Below are 18,445 nucleotides of genomic sequence, written 5' to 3'. Positions count from 1 at the left end.
TATATATAAATAAAGGTTCTTTGCATCACGAAATAGTTCTTCAGATTGATGGAGAACAGACCGTACATGGTTTTATTGTTATTGCTACAATGAAGCTTATAACTATAGAAGAACCCTTTTTTGGTGCTATACAGAACCATTTTCAAAAATATCCTATATAGAGCCAAATACAACACACTCTCCACCAACAATCTCCATGTCCACCTTCACTACATCCATAAACCTTCTCTGAGGTCTACCTCTTCTCCTTCTACCCGGCAGCTCCATCTCCAACATTCTTTGCCCAATATATCCACTATTCCTCCTCAACACATGTCCAAACCATCTCAACCTGGCCTCTCTGGCTTTATCTCCAAACTGCTCCACCTTCACCGTCCCTCTGATCTGCTCATTTCTAATCTTGTCCAGCCTGGTCACTCCCAATGAAAATCTCAGCATCCAATACGCCACAATATAATGTTGCATAAATAAAAATGAAAATGTTTTTACGCAAGTGGCACCTGTTGTCATTCTGTTTCTGTTTCTGTCTCCATATCGTTACTGTCAGAGAGAAACTCCAAATCTCCAAAATGGTAACTTTACAGGAGAAGGACTTTTAATGTAAGTCAATGGAACCAGAATTTTCCTGGTTTTTTTGGTCCATTCATCATGGAATTTACACACAATGTAAAGAGCAACAAGTTATGTCAAAAACTGAAAAACAGGCACAGGTTTAGTTCTGACAGCAGCGATATGTTTATCAGAAATGTAACTTCTAACATCCCTGCCAAAGCACTTTATGCTCACTGTCCATTTTATCAGCTCCACTGACAATTACAGACTGTAGTCCATCTGTTTCTCTAACCCCATTCATCAATGGTCAGGACCCCCACAGAACCACCAGTGAGCAGGTATTCAATTGTTCAAGGTATTTAATTGCTGGTTTCTATAGATTATGAATTTCTTCAGGACAGTTTTCGTCCATTTCTATAAGTAGCATTAGCCTAGCTGAATTTGACTCTTCTATCAGGGGCTGTTGGGGCCTGGAGGTTAGGGAACCAGCCTTGCAACCGGAAGGTCACCGGTTTGGTCCTCTAAGCCGACAGTACATGACTGAGGTGCCTCTGTGCAAGGCACCCAACCCCCAACGTCTCCCTGGGCGCTGTGGATAGGCCTGCACCCTGCTCCGGGCAGGTGTGCTCACTGCCCCCTAGTGTGGGTCTTAAATGCGGAGGTGGAATTTCCCTGATGTGGGACTAATAAGGATATCTTAATCTTTATGTTTCACCTTTAATAGGTGTGCCAGGCACCATGCCCCATGACTTTGGTGAGAGCCAGCGGGAAGGCTGGGCCCGAATCCTGAAGACAGGATGTCGGCCAATGGAGAGGGGCAGACAACGGCAAGAGGGATGAAGGCAGGACACGAGTCCCAAACTCCACCACCCCAGCCCTGCCTCCAAGACTACACCTTGTGTTTGACCCCAGCGTCCAAGCTAGGGGTGGTGACGGGGAGGCGGAGCAACAATCTTTCCGTCCCTCTTGACTCAGACTTTAAAAAGAGAGCTGAGAGGGAACAGTAAGAGAGAGGAACGAGCAGCAGTAGCAGACTGAAGAGCTTCTCCACCCCTGCCTCCAGCGTAATACCTCTGCCCGAGGCAGCACAGGTCGTGCTACAATAGGTTTCAACTACTTCATTTTAGCTTTGGCTTGTTGCATCACATTCCACATTATAGGGCGTGTGGGAAGCCAACACACACTAGTTATCACTGCTGTGCTTTAAACATTACAATATGGCTATGAACATTATGTACGATGAATCAGATACTGGCTTTGTAAATACGACATACAAAGTCAGGCTTTATTTTCCAGTCATGTTTTCATCAAATTAAGAGAACTGACCAGTATGTACTGGTAGCATGTCTGGTTAATTTCTGCATTATGATGACAATATGAGAACAGGCAGTTACGGTGTAAACACCACGTACAAAGTTACACTTTATTTTACAGTCCTGTTACCACAATATTACCCCAGCATTACAGAAAACATACTAATAATCATAATATAGAATAAGTTATTGCACTCTGACTTACCGTGTACTGTCACATATACTGAAATGCTGAATCACTAAAGGCTGAAATACACCTGGTATTTCTCACATCAGTTGCTCTGTACTTGTATATAACGCCAAATATTACTTGTAAATACTACATTTTTTACCATTAAGTACCTAATTTTTACATTTTTATCGTTCATCAGAAATGGTCAATATTGCTGACAGTTTTCACTTGAAAAAAGATGCATAAGTCTGGGTAACTCCCGAATGCGTCATCGTTGTCTGTTTAGTCTGTTGCAGAATCTTTCAATAGAGAACTGTGGTGCCTCTAAAATTGGCTTTGCATGGTGAAACTTTCATGCAACTAGTATGTTGCAAGTTGCCTGCAACAAAATTTCAGTACAAGTTGTCAGTTACACAAAACAATTAATAAAGTTGCATGTAACACATTCAGTTATTCCACCAGTTAGCCAAATTTGTATATTTATATTTTTCATTGCCTTTATATATATATATATATATATATATATATATATATATATTTGTCTTTCATTTTTTCTATCTAGCATTGGTGTCATGTACGGAATGAGCAGGGAGGCTGGATATGCGTGAGCAGAGTAGCAAAGTAACTAACGACAAGGCTTAAAAAAAGAAACACAAAGCACGAGGCAGGGAAAGAACCGCTACACCAGACAAAGTGGCAAGTAGACGAGACCAACAGTGACTGAAACAAAGGGCTAGATAAAGGCTACAACAAATGGGGAACACCTGGGAGAGAGAGGAGGCAGAGACTGCAGACAGGTGAAGATACTAATGGGCAAGGAGGGGGGGAAAGGGCGGAGCACAAAACAAAAGGGCGGAGCACAAGAACCAAAACAAAACCAAGCACATGGCAGCAACACAGGGCAAGAAAGAGACACAGGAACAAGGGGAAACTGACAATTGGTCACTATACTGTCAGAAATAAAGGCACTAAACTGTCACTGGGGCAGGACCCCTCTTGTCACTGGGGTGGGACCCTCAAGGGTCCATCTCAGGACCTTTAGTCAGGGAACATAACTGAACCATAATCCACTGAAATGATCTGTTCTAAGCTGGACTGACTCCACACACCCCGCCTTGCCTCGCCTCCAGGCTTTTATTCTACTGCTCTGTTTTAAAACATTCGGTTATGAAAAGGGACAAATACCAACTTTTCACCTGGAGAAACAGATTTAAGGTTCACAATCAGACCTTAAATCTACTGTAGAACCTCTGAGGGAACGTTTACACTGTTTGTCCCTTGATGAATGAAAAATTCCTTTATTTCTAACAGTGGGTGTAAATATCAGTATTTATCGGTTGTATATTAAACCTTTGAAAATGAACGTTGCAGTGGCCGTTACAGTCGTACTTGATATCTCATTCATTCCATCCTAGAGGCACAAGTTCACTGAGGTAAAATGGAGCCAGGAGAAAATAAATCTAGCTATGTAGATCCTGACAACTGCAAGCTACAGAAAAGATGAATGTGGCTTGAGCAGACATTTAAACAGCTGTTAGCAATTGCTGGCTACTTATCACAGCTTGCTACAGAAATGCTAGCCTTGAGAAACTCCTGTTTGTTGTTATGACCAACCTCGAGTCAGTTGCGGGGCTTGTGTTCTACTGCCTAGTAAACCATCTCCTGTTTCATTTTCTTGTCCACTGATCTGATCAATTAAGTCAATTGTCGTTTGACGTGACCACTTCATGCGGTATAGTGTAGCGTAGCGGGTAACACCTCTGCCTTCTATGCTCTAAACTGGGGTTCAATCCTCCACCTGGGCAAACACCCTACATTATACCAATAAGTGTCCTTGGGCAAGACTCCTAACTTCACCTACCTCTGTAAAATCAAACTGTAAGTCGCTCTGGATAAGAGTGCCTGCCAAATACTGTAAATATTATTGCTGCTTTGATTGGCTGTTTCATAAGCCTGCTTTCACAACGTGAGATGGTTGCAGCTGAGTTTCAAGTGAGTTGCAGGAAACTTCCATACGCAACTCAAGTACAATTTGGTTTAATAAAGGTTTCAAGCAACTAAAGTTTCACCACATAGAATTTTTAATGGGTTTACATCCAAAGCAGGACGTGCTCACCTGCTGCTGCCTGTTGCATGTGGCTTGGCCTCCACCCAGGTGGCGTGTGTCTCTCCATACATCAGCTGCGGTGGGCAGTGCAGGGCGTGTGTGTGTGCATTGTGTGAAGTCCAGAAGAGCGAAGGGCTGAGAGGGGGTCCCACCATGGGGCTGTCTGAAATTGGGGGTCCAAGGGTCAGTGCATTGGTGGTAAACTCAGCATCCGCAAACGGAGACGGGATACACACGGTCCCCCTCTCCACAGCCAAGGGGGAGGGGTAGAGCACAGGAAAGAGAGCAGGGGGATCATCCTGGTCGGATGCCTTTGCTAGCTGCAGGACAGGGGGTACGGACTCAGCAGCAGGGTCAGGAGAGGAGCTCATCATGGGGGACAGCAATTAGGCGAAATTCAGGCTGAGGAAGCGGCGCCCATCACAGGCCTCGTAGCGTCCAAGTGAAATCTGAATGAAATAAAAAGGAAATAATCAGCACACAAACAGTACACAGCACCAGTCAAGAGGATGGAGACGACTGACCGCGCGTTTTTCTCACCACGTAAAAACTCATTTTCTACGTTCTCTTATGGGTTCTATGAATTAGGTAAACACCAGAGCTGGGAACAAGTCACCAAGGTGCAAATAACAGTCACAAGTCTTCACACTCAAGACCCGAGTCAAGACAGTCGAGTCTCGATTTAAGGCCATAACACTGAATAATGGTAACAGTCCTAGAGCCCTATAATTACAGCATATTAAAAGTGTATGGCTGTATATTCACTTACTATTGTTATTATTACTATTTTTATTATTTATTTATTATATAATTTTATGTTAATCTTCCAACCTAAATACTAAATCCATGGTACACAGACAAGCATGACAGGCATGCTGATGTAACGTAGGGGGCATCCAATCATATGACTCGAGTCCATACCTCTGTTTACCATTACTATGTTTTCAAAAACTCCACAATTCATACAGTACATACATAGAAAAAAGAGCCCATTTTGAGTTCAGGGTGTTTGTGATGTCACATCCATGCATTTACGTCCACTCTATTCCCAAAAGTATTCGCTCGTCTGGCTTCACACGCATATGGAATTGAGTGAGATCCCATTCTTAATCCATAGGGTTTAATATGATGTCGGCCCACCTGAAGCTATAACAGCTTCAGCTCTTCTGGGAAGTCTTTCCACAAGGGATAGGAGTGTGTTTATGGGAATTTTTGACCGTTCTTCCAGAAGAGCATTTGTGAGGTCAGACGCTGATGTTGGACGAGAAGGCCTGTCTCACAGTCTCTGCGCTAATTCATCCCAAAGGTGTTCTATCGGGTTGAGGTCAGGACTCTGCAGGCAGAACAGGAAGGGGCCATCCCTGAACTGTTCCCACAAAGTTGGGAGCAGGAAATTGTCCAAAATCTCTTGGTGCTGAAGCTTTAAGAGTTCCTTTCCCTGGAACTAAGAGGCCGAGCCCAACTCCTGAAACACAACCCCACCACCATGATCCCCCCTCCACCAAACTTTACACTTTGTTATAATCCCACTGACAGTTGACTGTGGAATATTTAGTAGTGAGGAAATTTCACGACTGGACTTGCTGCTCAGGTTGCGTCCGATCACGGTACCACGCTGGAATTCACTGAGCTCCTGAGAGCGACCCATTCTTTCACTAATGTCTGTAGAAGCAGTCTGCAGGCCTAGAATTCAATGATTTGGATGAGTGAGTGAATACTTTTGGAAACAGTGTAGTGTATCCCTGCCCTTTGAAGGAGTGTTTCAGACTGCTTTTTAACTGAGGCACAACTGAACAATCAGAACCGAGCTCATTTACATATCTTAGTTTTAAAGGCACAGCAACGGGAATGGCCTATTTAATTGTAAGGGATGAAGACAGGTTAGAAAATGGTCATGTAAAAACTAATTAGGACTGATTTTTGGCACAGACACCACACAGCTGCAGTAATTGTGCAACGTGGCTGTGATAAACCAGATATAAAAGAGTGAAAGGGCTTTAATGTTAGAAGGACAGTTCAAAGTCGAATAGCCAAAGTCAGGCCAAGCCAAAACCGAAGGAAGAATAAGCAAATATATGGACCATGCAGAAAAATCAAAGCTGACATACAGGCTAAGATAAAAAAAACAAAAATACAGAGAATCAGGAAAACTGGACAGAAGGGCAGGGCAAAAAGAGAAAAACTGTGGATCACAAAAAGAATTCAAAGCACGAAAAATACAAACAAGAAAACACGTGTGAAGGAAATAATGACAATACTTCACAACAGCGAGGAGGGCCTGGGTTCGATTCCCCGGCCGGGTGACCGGGGTCCTCTCTGTGTGGAGTTTGAATGTTCTCCCCGTGTCTACGTGGGTTTCCACCGGTTCTCCGGTTTCCTCCCACAGTCTAAAGACATGCAGTCAGGCAGAGTGGACATGCTACATTGCCCCTAGGTGTGAGTGGCTGTCTGTGTCTGTCTGTCTGCCCTGCGATGGACTGGCGACCTGTCCTGCCTTCCGCCCGATGACTGCTAGGATAGGCTCCAGCACCACCACAACCACCCCCCCCCCCCCCCCCCCCCCCCACAACCACCCACCCTCTGCTCTGTCACTGAACAGAGTCACATGACGTCTGATCATTTTTATGCAGCCAAAAAATGATGGCATGCATTAAACGGTACTGTGCAAAAGTCAGAGACCACACTTTATAACATTTTTCAGCCTTGCGGAAAAAGGAGAAAACATAGTTAATAAATAGGTAAATACACCTCAACAAGCTAAATATAATATCATTTACTTCAGTATCTACTGTGTCCACTCTTATATTTTATTATTCCATTCTTTTTAGGAGACGTCTGCAGGGATATGTTTCCACAAGTTCAGTTCTAAGGTGTATAAGGTGCTTGGGTCATTCTCCATTCGGAGTGGGAATTCAAGATAAATAAAAAAATAAATACTTTCTTTCATCCCAAAACAAAACTTTCTCCCATTATCATATACGCAGAAAGGAGCTTAATTCCGAGCATATTGTGCAGTCACTGGTGTATGAATATGGTGTAACACCAGTGACGGCGACTCCAGTGACATTCCAGTTAAAACTGAGGATTCAGTAAACTGGCTGACTCGTTGGTTGGTCAGGTGACCTTGTGCAACTGTTTAAACTCAGTAATAAAAATGATGTACATGACATTATTTTGAAAAATGTTATTAAAGCACAAACAGCAGTGACACATAGAAGTTATGAGCTGCCAGACAAACAAAATTCTCAATAAATGAATGAAACATAGTGAGCGAGAGTGACTCGCCTTCTCATGCCTTGAGATGCTTCCTCTCTGATGAGCCTCGACCCAAAGAAGCAGTTTAACAGAGCTGAAAATACTGTGTTAAAATGGAATAAGAGTCCTGATAACAGCAGTAACCAAAATCTCTGACAATGGCTTTTTAAAAATAAAATACACATTTTTAAATGTGAGATAAAAAGTAAACGTGAATCTGTTTTACACCAATTCCCAAGTTACACCTCTTAGAAATATTGCTTTAGATTAAAAATGGTTTGAAAACGGGTTTTGTGACGAGCTGTTTTACACATGCAGAGCGACTATGACACAGGATAAAGAGAAATCAGAGAAATCTTAAGATGAGAGTATTGTTTCATCTTAGGTCAGCTGTCTCCCCTCCAAATGGAGAATGACCCATATAGGCTTGTATATCTGGACATATGTATAATATTCAAAAAGGAAAATCAAACTAGTTGCACTTTAGGGTATAACATTAGGTAGGATAACACAACTCAGCAGCACTATGGAGACGCAAGCATCATCTTGCCAACAAATGAGGAAAAATCTTCTTTTATGTGTCTGAACTTCAGTGAAACTGGGCCTGGGTCGTCTTATCCCCAAAGAGCCTCTGTACGAGGTTACTCTGCTCTCCCCAGCAAAAGCTGTCCCACTAAACTAGACAGCATAACTGGTCCAGAACAGACTCATTTCACCATGTTGACAGGTCCAACTGCCTGCAGTCTGCTGGTAATAAGCATCCAATTTTGGCTCCAGATCCGCTCAAACTATCCCACTTGCACAGGCAGAGTTTCTGAAGATTAAACCGGACAATGAAAAATCAAATGTAGTCAATCAGCCAAGACGGTTCGCTTCTTCAGCTCTGCACCGAAGCTATGATGCTAACAATTAATACAAGCTTTTGTGCACCAATTAGCATGATGCTAACTGCATATCTAAACCATCACACAGTGTTGCTGTTTAATCTCCAAGCTGACCTGCTCATGTGGTTACAGACACTGTTATACACTCACCGGACACTTTACTAGGTACATACTGTTCAACTGCTTGAAAATAGCTAATCAGCCAATCACACGGCGCCAACTCAGTGCATTTAGGCTTGTAGAGGTGGTCAAGACAACTTGCTGAAGTGCAGACCGAGCATCAGAACGGGGAAGAAAGGGGATTTAAGGGACTTTGAACGTGGCGTGGTTGTTGGTGCCAGACGGGCTGGTCTGAGTATTTCAGAAACTGCTGATCTACTGGGATTTTCACGCACAACCATCTCTAGGGTTTACAGAGAACGGTCCGAAAAAGAGGAAATATCCAGTGAGCGGTCAGTTGTGTGGACGAAAATGCCTTGTTGATGTGAGGGGTCAGAGGAGAATGGGCAGACTGGTTCCAGATGATAGAAAGGCAACAGGAACTCAAATAACCAACCAAAATCTCTGAGGAACGTTTCCAACACCTTGTTGAAAGTCTGACACGAAGAATTAAAGCAGTTCTGAAGGAAAAAGGGGGTCCAACCTTTTACTAGCAAGACACCAGACATGTGACTGATCACCTGCATTTGAAGTTGTAGAAAAAAGTGTGAAACTACTGTCCCTGCTAAAAAACCAGCTGGGATGTAATGAATATGGACCGCAGTGTCTGTTATATAAAAGACATTTTAGCCTACCAATAGGGCTTAATCTCCATTCTCACTGTAAATCCATCAACCCCCCATAAATTTACAGTCCATTCAACTCAAATGTCCCTTTTTCAGAAGATGGAAAAAGAACCAAAGGCGCCAGGTGGAAAAAGAGATGGAAAAAGGTACCATAAAACGGAAAAAAGTGACTTTCCGTGGCAAAGGTCCCGCAGCGCGTTTTGCATAACAGTGTCAATAGAGACAGACAAGCAGACTGACGAATCTCAGCAGAGCCAGAGTCAACACAGCCACGGCCCGAGCAGAGAGAACAGCCTGAACCTGACTAATCTCATCCTGGGGAAAGAAAACTGCTCAAAATCTGAACAAATCTGGCTTACGATGATTGTCAGGTGGGAAAGCAACAATCCGTGACTGTCAAAATGTGTTGGAACAACGGGAGAGGTTTTGGATGAGCCTCTTCCACTCTGTTCTTTGGGGACTTTTAAATTACACACGAACAATTTCTCACAAAACAATCAGATTGGCTTTGTGGCATGCGCCTGCGGCACCACTGTAGCACGGCATGAGGAGGATGCTGGAGGCAGGGTTCTGCGCTGCAGCAGCCATTACTTTTAATTTCTCACCCAAAATAGACAACAAACACAACCAACACCAAGCTGGACACTTTTCAGTCTCATCCCTGAGCTTTTCAAATCTTCAGTCCGCTGCTGCTCGTCCCTCTCAGCTCACACTGCCAGCCAGATCAGCATCAGTTGGCTCTCATTAAGGGCAGAGCTCGCCGCTCCGCCTCCCCATTATCACCCCCAGCTGGCAGCTCAGCCGCCTGGGTCGAAGGTAGCAGCCTTGCTGCGTAACAGGGAGCGGGGCCCGGGGAATCGCTCCTTCCTCTGGTGCCTCAGTGTCGTCCCCCTCATCCTGCCATTACTCCCACCTGTCGGGAGAGTTCGGGCTTTGCGCTTGTTCAGCCGGGGACATGTTTGGTGTCTGAAGCTTATTTCTTTACTGTGCCATAAAAAAAAGAATAAACCAGCATATGTTGCATTTTGGATGGTGGTATGCTGGTCAACCAGCATGACCATGTTAGGTGACCAGTATCACCAGCAGCAGACCAGTATACACCATATCCAGCACCGGGACAAACCGTACCCCAAAATTATGACACGTTGTCTCAAACTGTGTCGATTTGCTGTATGTTTTGGAGAAAAGTACAGACAACAGGCAGACTACAGTTTGCTCCTGGTTTTTGTAGCTAGGTCAGAGTTCGACCACATGTGGCTCTTTTACTGCCCTGTTGTGGCTCCACAGCTGAATCAGATCAGTAGGTAATAATAAAATAATCCTCCTCTACAGTAAAATAAAGCTCTGCTGATCCTTCAACACAGTTTAACAGTAAATGGTCTTAAACACTGGAGTTAATGTAGAACTGCTGATTCACCCTTTAACCCTAAAGACTGGCACACAGACTGCTGGTCACCACAGCAACGCAGACAACAATCCCAGCTAGTAGCTAACAAAAACACAAGAGAAAGATTTAAGAGAAACATCAATAATTTGGAGACTTGTTGACTTATTTGTCTTAATAATCACTCCAGCTGGTTTCCTGATACGTTTAATCTTCAACAAGTAACTTTAAAACACTAAAACGTCACGTAGCTGAAGTCAGATTCTCATTCGCCAGCTTCTTATTCGAATTCGCCAGAATGTGACTGCTGCTCCACTTTTAAGGTAGAACAGGAAGATTTTAAGAAGAAGCTGGTGAATAAGAAGCAACTTCAGCCTTGTAAAAAGTTGAACATTTTACAAGAATCTAATCTACTTTTGCCGAAAAGTTTCCTGCCAGAGATGCGAGAAACGTAACTACAGCTGCACTAAAGCTTAAAGCAAAGCTTTAAGATTTCGATTTTTTAGCCTTTATCAGTACATTAGCACACACTGACACACATTTACAGTCAAGATGGTCAAATGGACGTAAAAGGTTGTGACTCCCAAAATGGTTTGATTGTTGCTGAAAGGACAAAATGGCTCTTCTTCACATTCGACCAACCCCTGAGCTAAGCCAATGTACTTTTATCCATTTTTATGGATGATAATATGTTATACAGTGTCAGAAACCACCAAAAAAGATCTCGAGAGTCCGTAACAACACAAAACCGGCATATGTTGGGTTTTGGATACTGCTATGGTGTAACCATGCCGGTTAACCAGCTGAACCAGCACCGGGTCAACATAAAGCAGCTGTTTTGTTCAGCAGGGAAGGCAAATGTGCATTTAAACCCAATCACACTAACATAAGGTCATGCTGGCTGTACATGTGCATTCATGTGCCTTTGTGTATGTGTGTCCCTCCTGGCTTCGACCACAACCTCCCTGATTTTGGCGGATCAAAGGTTGTCATCATCAACATTTATTCACTCCTGATTTATTTCCAGTGGAGCTGAGCAGTGAAAAGAATTACAGCTATTACAGCCAGTGAAGTATAGGAGCAAAGAAGGCTGCGGTAATCAGTCTCATGCTGCTGAATAAGTAGGGCAGCGTGAATAACAACCTAATAGGGGCCACATTTTAATAAACTTTTAACATAACACATGAGCCTAGGGTCACAGTGTTCAATTCCAAGCATGGGATAAAGGGGTATAAAGCCCCCCAGCATTGGACTGTGGAGCTGTGGAACTGTGTTCTCTGTAGTGATGGAGCTCCATCCAGTAGCTTTGGGATGAGTTGGAGTGATTCAGAACTGACCATCCAACATCAGTACCTGACCTCACTAATGCTCAATCAAATCTGTTACTGCAGCAAAGGGGGCCACAATGTCTTTTGGACATATGGTGTATTATTTTATTAATATTTAGAATAATGTGACTCGTGAGATTTCAATGCATACTATAAGCAGAAGAGGATATTTTATTATGTTGTACATTTGATGAAGTTATTGTGTGTACAGTTTTGTTTTCAGGAGAAAAAAAAAACATGTTTGCCAATTTTTGACAGAGAAACACAGAAAAAGCCATACGTGCAGAATCAGACCTGCCGATACAGAACGTATATTATTCATACTTTTATTTTCTGAAATGAATCTACTGAGCAGGACTGAGGAAAACAAACGTGTTCAGTGATCAGCTGCATTACGGAAAGCTGTAGTTCAAAATCTTGTTCAGGTCACTTAATCCAGTCGTTATAATTCTGACAGTCAAAATTTGCCGAACAGGGTTTAATAAACTTTGGTAGGAACACAAGAGTCTACAAACCTACGTCTTTGACCTTTTCATCCACATATCCTTCTTCAAAAGTAAACCTGAGGAGGGGAAATATTTCAGAGAAAATCACAGCTTTTTTAGAAAAACTAATACTGGCGTACAAAAAAAATCTACGCCTCAAAAAATAACATGGAGAACTGGGGATCTAGTCTCATTTCGCAAGCCCATCATTAAGATTTTGGCTCGAGAGCTGCCAGTTTGGGATATTTTCAGCAAATGTAGGCTGCACGGTTGCCTAAGCACCCTCCAACTCAGCAAGCTCAAAGTCCACCATGAACATCACAGGTTTTCAGTGTGGAGTAACTGACACTCTGAATCTGAGGCTACTGATCTCATTAGCCATATGTGGGGTCATTCTACAAAGGCAGATTTGTACAGATGTCCATGGCCTGGAGTCCATAAGGACACAGCTGAATCATGCCACTGGGGTGGGACCCTCAAGCGTTCATCTCAGTACCTTCAGTCAGGGAACATAACTGAACCATAATGCACTGAAATGATCTGTTCTGAGCTGTACTGACTCCACACGCCCCGCCTCGCCTCCAGGACTTTAATTTTATTGTTTTAAAACATTCAGGCATAAAAAGGTACAAGTACGAACTTTTGGACTTATTTGCATTCGTAATCACTCCGGCTGGTTTGCTGATACGTTTAATCTGCAGCGAGAAACTGTCAAACTCTCAAAAGTCGCAAAGCTGAAGTCAGTTTCTCAATCGCCGGCTTCTTCTATTCTCATGTTCCCCCTTAAATGGTGCAACAGTTAGCTAGGCTGACTTCAGCCTCATAAAAAGCTGAATGTTAAGAGACATTTTACAAGAAACTGTTCAACTTTTGAGGAAAAGTTTCCTGCTGGAGATGTGAGAAAAGCAGCTACAGCTGAGCGAAAGATTAAAGAACCGGCAAATATTTTATTAGGATAAAAAGTTTCAACACTTTGCTTTGCAAAGACTTTTTTAGTCTGCAATATGAGCTTTTAACAGTGGCTTGGAAAAGAAGTCCGATCTTTATTTTGCCGATGCTCTTCATACCAAGGAACGTAAAGCTTAATGCAGAAGCGAAATAAACCCAAATGAATCTTCTGAGTGCAGAACCACTTGTCGGAGGAAACTGTCCAATGCATCTAGTGATCATCAAATCATATCAAATCAAATTTATTTGTAGCGCTTTTTACAACGGATGTTGTCACAAAGCAGCTTTACAGAATTTCGGAAAAAACAAAGTTTCAACAGGACTGTAAGAATGTACAGAAACCCCCCAGTGGGCAAGCCAGGGGCAACAGTGGCAAGGAGAACCTCCCTCAGAACTGAGGAAGAAACCTTGGGAGGAACCAGGCTCACCAGGGGGGACCCATCCTCCTCTGGTCAGACTACCTACAAGTGATTATACTACTAATATTAATAGCAGTAATATTGGTATTAGGAATAACTAGGAGTCTATGAGATCAGGTGACTCAGGTGATTAATTAGGTGTTTTAGGTCACTTCAGGTCACTGATAGTTGGCCAGTAGACCAGCTGAGATTATAATGGGACTGCGACTTCCGAAATGTACTGCATATGAATTAGTTATATTAATTATTTTTAAAATTGTCATCGAAATCCTTCCACTCACAGGTTATAAGAACAGTGGCGATACGCAAAGCTGTGCACGCATTTGTTTAAACTTCACTGAAAAGTAACAGAGACAAACAGAAGAAGGCAAACTTTAAATGGACGGTTCTAACTGTTATAAAAATGGCCAGTTTAAAAAAGAAGAAAGTAGGAAAAAGTGAGGACTCAATCGCAGCCTCATCACACATTACTGTCAGGCTTGGCTCTGCAGCTACTCTGACTACCACTATTAGAGAGTCTGCCTGACAAAATCATCACAACCTTCCACGCCATCCGAGCTGAAAACGGTAGAATCTTTCTCTGCACTGTAACCTCACATCAACCTTATCTAGAACAACCACAGACAATCCCTACTGAACTTTACCCTGTACCCTTATCTATAACAACCACAGACAATCCCTACTGAACTTTACCCTGTACCCTTATCTAGAACAACCACAGACAATCCCTACTGAACTTTACCCTGTACTCTTATCTAGAACAACCACAGCCGATCCCTATTTAACGTTACCCTGTACCCTTATCTAGAACAACCATAGTCAATCCCCTTTTAACTTTACCATGTACCGTTATCTAGAACAACCATAGTCAATCCCCTTTTAACTTTACCATGTACCGTTATCTAGAACAACCACAGTCGATCCCTATTTAACTTTATCATGTACCCTTATCTAGAACAACCACAGCCAATCCCTATTTACCATTACTCTGTAACTTTATCTAGAACAACCACAGCCAACCAATCAGCCTGCATGGCCAGAACACTGGAAACTGGAATTAGCAGAAATGAAACGCCAAACTAAACGGCTGTAAGAAGCTTTACAGACTGACTGGAACAAAACAACATTAATACTGGCCAAGCAAACATTTACAAAACTGAGCTGAACCTGATATTGGGTCAGTTTTATGGCTCAGTCTGATTTGGTCCGACTCTGAAGATCAGACCACACGCTTGGCAAATGGCATTGGGTTCATTTCTGGCTGATTCCAGGTTGTTCAGCTGTTCTTCAATCACAGCTGCCGACTGAAAAGCTGAAAGGCGGGGCCTGAGCACTCAGCCGCGATGCACCTCGACGAGGACGCCAGGGAGAGAGCCGCGAGTGCGGAGGGGGTGGAGCACCGAGCCTGAGCTCCCCCGACAGACGCGAGTCACGGGAGTGACGGCGGGAGGAGGAGGACGATGCTACGAGAGGCACCGGAGGAAGGAGCGAGTCCCCCTGGCTGAGCTGCCAGCTGGGGGCGATAATGAGGAGGCAGAGCGGCGAGCTCTCGTTCCTTCTCGGCTCTGGTGCTCACGCTGCCCTTAATGGGAGTAGCTGATTCTCATCTGGCCGGCAACGTCAGCGCCTTTAAAAAAAGAAAGCAGAGCAAAGCGAGTCGTATGTATTATACTTATACTAGCACATCAGCACATACTGAGACATTCACAGGTAAGACGGTGAAACCTTAAACATTAAAAAATGGATATGACATTTTGTGGCTTCCAAGGTTTTATTTTTGTTGAAACTTGACAAAATGGGAAACGGGGTTGAACTGTTGAATTTTAGGCCTTACACTCCCCGAACCTTGTGTTCCCATACTGTAGTGCTTTTTGGAGCGTCACTCGTCTTTGGTCAGCTGTGTGTGTGATCTGGAGCATTGCCATGGCAAAGGGAGTGCAGGTAAAGGTTAAGGGACTTGCCAACTCTGTTAATGAGACATCTAAAACACAGTGTTCCCTCAGTATGGAGCGCACACACCGACTGGTACTGCGTCAGTCTGGGTGGTAAATCTAGACAGCACACCCACCCTGGTACTCGCCACGTTGTGGATTTGATACCTGACTAATTTTTCATATATCTGGCATTGCATCGACACCAAAACTTATCTTTTGACTTCAGTCCACTAACAGCTACCAAGGCAATGAATAAACAGCCTTGACTGCCCGATGAAACGCAATGGAAAATGACCTTTTCCCCCAATGTCCTCCTCCGCTTTTGAAAAAAAATCATTTGTTTGAACCCACCAAAATATAAAGCTAAAGTATGATAGAACATCACAGGAACAGGTGCAATATCCCCTTGAAAGGGAAGCTCCAGCTGTTCTCCTCAGTTTTGCAATTGAAGCTGACGTTATTGAAACAGCAGCGTCGGCTGAGCATGTTAAGGTCCAAAGTTCAGCCCAGTTCAGTGTAGAATTGTTTTGAGAAACCGTTGCCCGGATTTTTGTGTAAATGAACCCGTGTGCAGTCGCTACTTGTTTCTTTACTGAGGTTTTTAATGTCATACACAAAGTCATAAAATAGCAAAAGAAAACACAATTTTTATCAGACAATAAAGACTATTTGTGCACAAATTTGAGGGAAAACAGGCCAATAACTCAATTATTATAAGTCATCTGCACAGTTCAATCCTCAGACATGTCTCCTTGAATCTCACAGAAACACATCTGCAGTTTTTATATACAACTCTATTTCCATAACAGCTGGGATGCTGTGCAAAATGTAAATAAAAACAAAATGCAATGATGTGCAAATCATTTGAACCCTGTATTTCATTGAGAATAGTACAAAGAGAACATATCAAATGTTGAAACTGAGAAATTTTATCGTTTTTTGAAAAATATTTGACCTTTTTGGATTTGATGCCAATAGCTTGTTATTAATGTGCAGGTCAAAAGCCAGTATTCATGATGGTTTAGGGGGGCATTAGTGCACATGACATGGGGGATGCACACATCTGTGAAGGCACCACTAATGCTTGTGAGTTTGAGTTTTGGAGCTGCCATCCAGACGACGTCTTTTTCAGGGAATGCCTTGATTATTTCAGTAAGACAATGTTCTACATGTGCTACAACAGTGGTGCTCCGTATGAAAAGAGTCCGGGCGCTAAACTGACCTGCCTGCAGCCCAGACCTGTCACCACTGAAAACATCTGGCACATTATGAAATTAAAAATGCGACAAAGGAAGGTGAACCGGTGAGCAGCTGAAATCCAGTATCAACAAGAACGAGAAACTATTCTCCTCGGTTCCCAAACACTCACAGAGTGCGGTTAACAGAAGAGGTGATGAAGCACAGTGGAAAACAGGCCCCCGTCCCAACTTTTTTGGAGCGTGTTGTTGGCATCAAATTCAAAAATGGGCATATATTTTTCAAAAAACAAAAACATTTCTCAGTTTCAGCATTTGATTCGTTGTATTTGTCATTTTTTGGTTTAAAAATGTGGTTTAGATGATTTGCATATCATTGCATCCTATTTTTATTTACATACAGTGTCCCAACACATTAAAACATATTATATGTCTAATATTTATAAATATTTATAGGTCTTGCATATTTTGTATATTCAAGTATATTTATTATATGTATGATAATATTTAGATTATAACTATTGTGCAATTACAATATACTTTCTGATGTGGAATCACTTTGAAAAACGTTCTCTATAGAACCGTCTACAGCACATTCTCCATCAATCTGAAACCATTGAACAATTCAATGAACCGTTTAATCATGCAAAGGGTTCTGTGAGCATTTGTGGTTCTGTATAGAACCATTCTCTTCACTAAAAATCTCTTGACAACCATTATTTTACAAAAGCACCTAGATACCATAGAGAAAAGCGATTCCTGATTGGCCAGTTTTCCCCTCGCTTTATTTTTATTTCCATCCTAAACACGGAAGAGTAGTACTCTGTGATCTCACACCTACGGCCAATTTAGCATCTCCAATTGGCCTGACCACCTTTTAGGATGAAGAGAATAAAGTCCACACAGAAAGGACGCTGGTCACCTGGCTGGGGAATCGAACCCAGGCTCTTCTTGCTGTGAGGTGACAGCACTACATATAAAAATCACACAATCATATCGTAGCTCCATTATCGTGATCATATTGCAAGGCGTGCAGCAATTCTCCCCCCTAGAGTAGAGCACACTAGCCCCCTGTTGTTTGCTTTAACCCTGGTCAGCAGCTCCCTTGACCAGTGCAGCTTTGCATTTATTAAATGTAGTATAATTAATAGCCTTAAACACAACAGCAGCGTCGCCTCACCGCACTGAGAGTCCGAGAGCCAGACACACATACCTGAGAGGAACAAAAGGCCGAGGACAGTGCACACGCGCACACACACACACACACACACACACACACACACACACACAAATCCTGCTTCCTGTCCTAATAAGGCCACTTCAGCAGTTCAGCTTCTTTACACATTAGACGATCTAATTTAGTTTGCCTCTTAACTCGGAATTAACTATCGTTCAAAAATGTACAGTTTTGTTCCAAACACATCTAAAGATGCTGCAACTTAACAGTTTAAGTCTGAAATTATTTGGAAGCCATAAAAAAAATTCTTCCATCTAAAAAGCCACAAATGAACATGAATAATGTGACGTACAAACAGAGCAAATCACACTAGCATCGCCCATTTGGCTGAGTGGCTGAGTCAGGGACGTTTCAGTTACGTTTCACCTCCCGCCGTCTAGTCTGTTCCATCTTCAGTAATCCGCTTTGTTTTTTCGAGGTGGTGGACATAAAGCAGTGGCCAGTCT

General features: G+C 42.9%; 1 protein-coding gene across 3 annotated transcripts in view; it reads right to left on the bottom strand.

Annotated features, from left to right (window-relative positions):
* esr2b (estrogen receptor 2b) overlaps nucleotides 1–18,445 on the bottom strand; it is a 51,639-nt gene that overhangs the window by 21,934 nt on the left and 11,260 nt on the right. For all 3 annotated transcript variants that reach the window (XM_037538604.1, XM_037538603.1, XM_017724244.2), the window contains exon 2: nucleotides 4,154–4,593. In XM_037538604.1, coding sequence (XP_037394501.1) covers nucleotides 4,154–4,518 — 365 coding nt within the window. In that variant the 5' untranslated portion in view covers nucleotides 4,519–4,593. The remainder of the gene's footprint in view (nucleotides 1–4,153; nucleotides 4,594–18,445) is intronic.

Source organism: Pygocentrus nattereri, chromosome 5 (assembly GCF_015220715.1).
Source record: "Pygocentrus nattereri isolate fPygNat1 chromosome 5, fPygNat1.pri, whole genome shotgun sequence".
NCBI classification, from domain to species: Eukaryota; Metazoa; Chordata; class Actinopteri; order Characiformes; family Serrasalmidae; genus Pygocentrus; species Pygocentrus nattereri.
The sequence above is the reverse complement of the archived record's forward strand: the minus strand, read 5'-3'. Positions and strand labels throughout refer to the sequence as shown.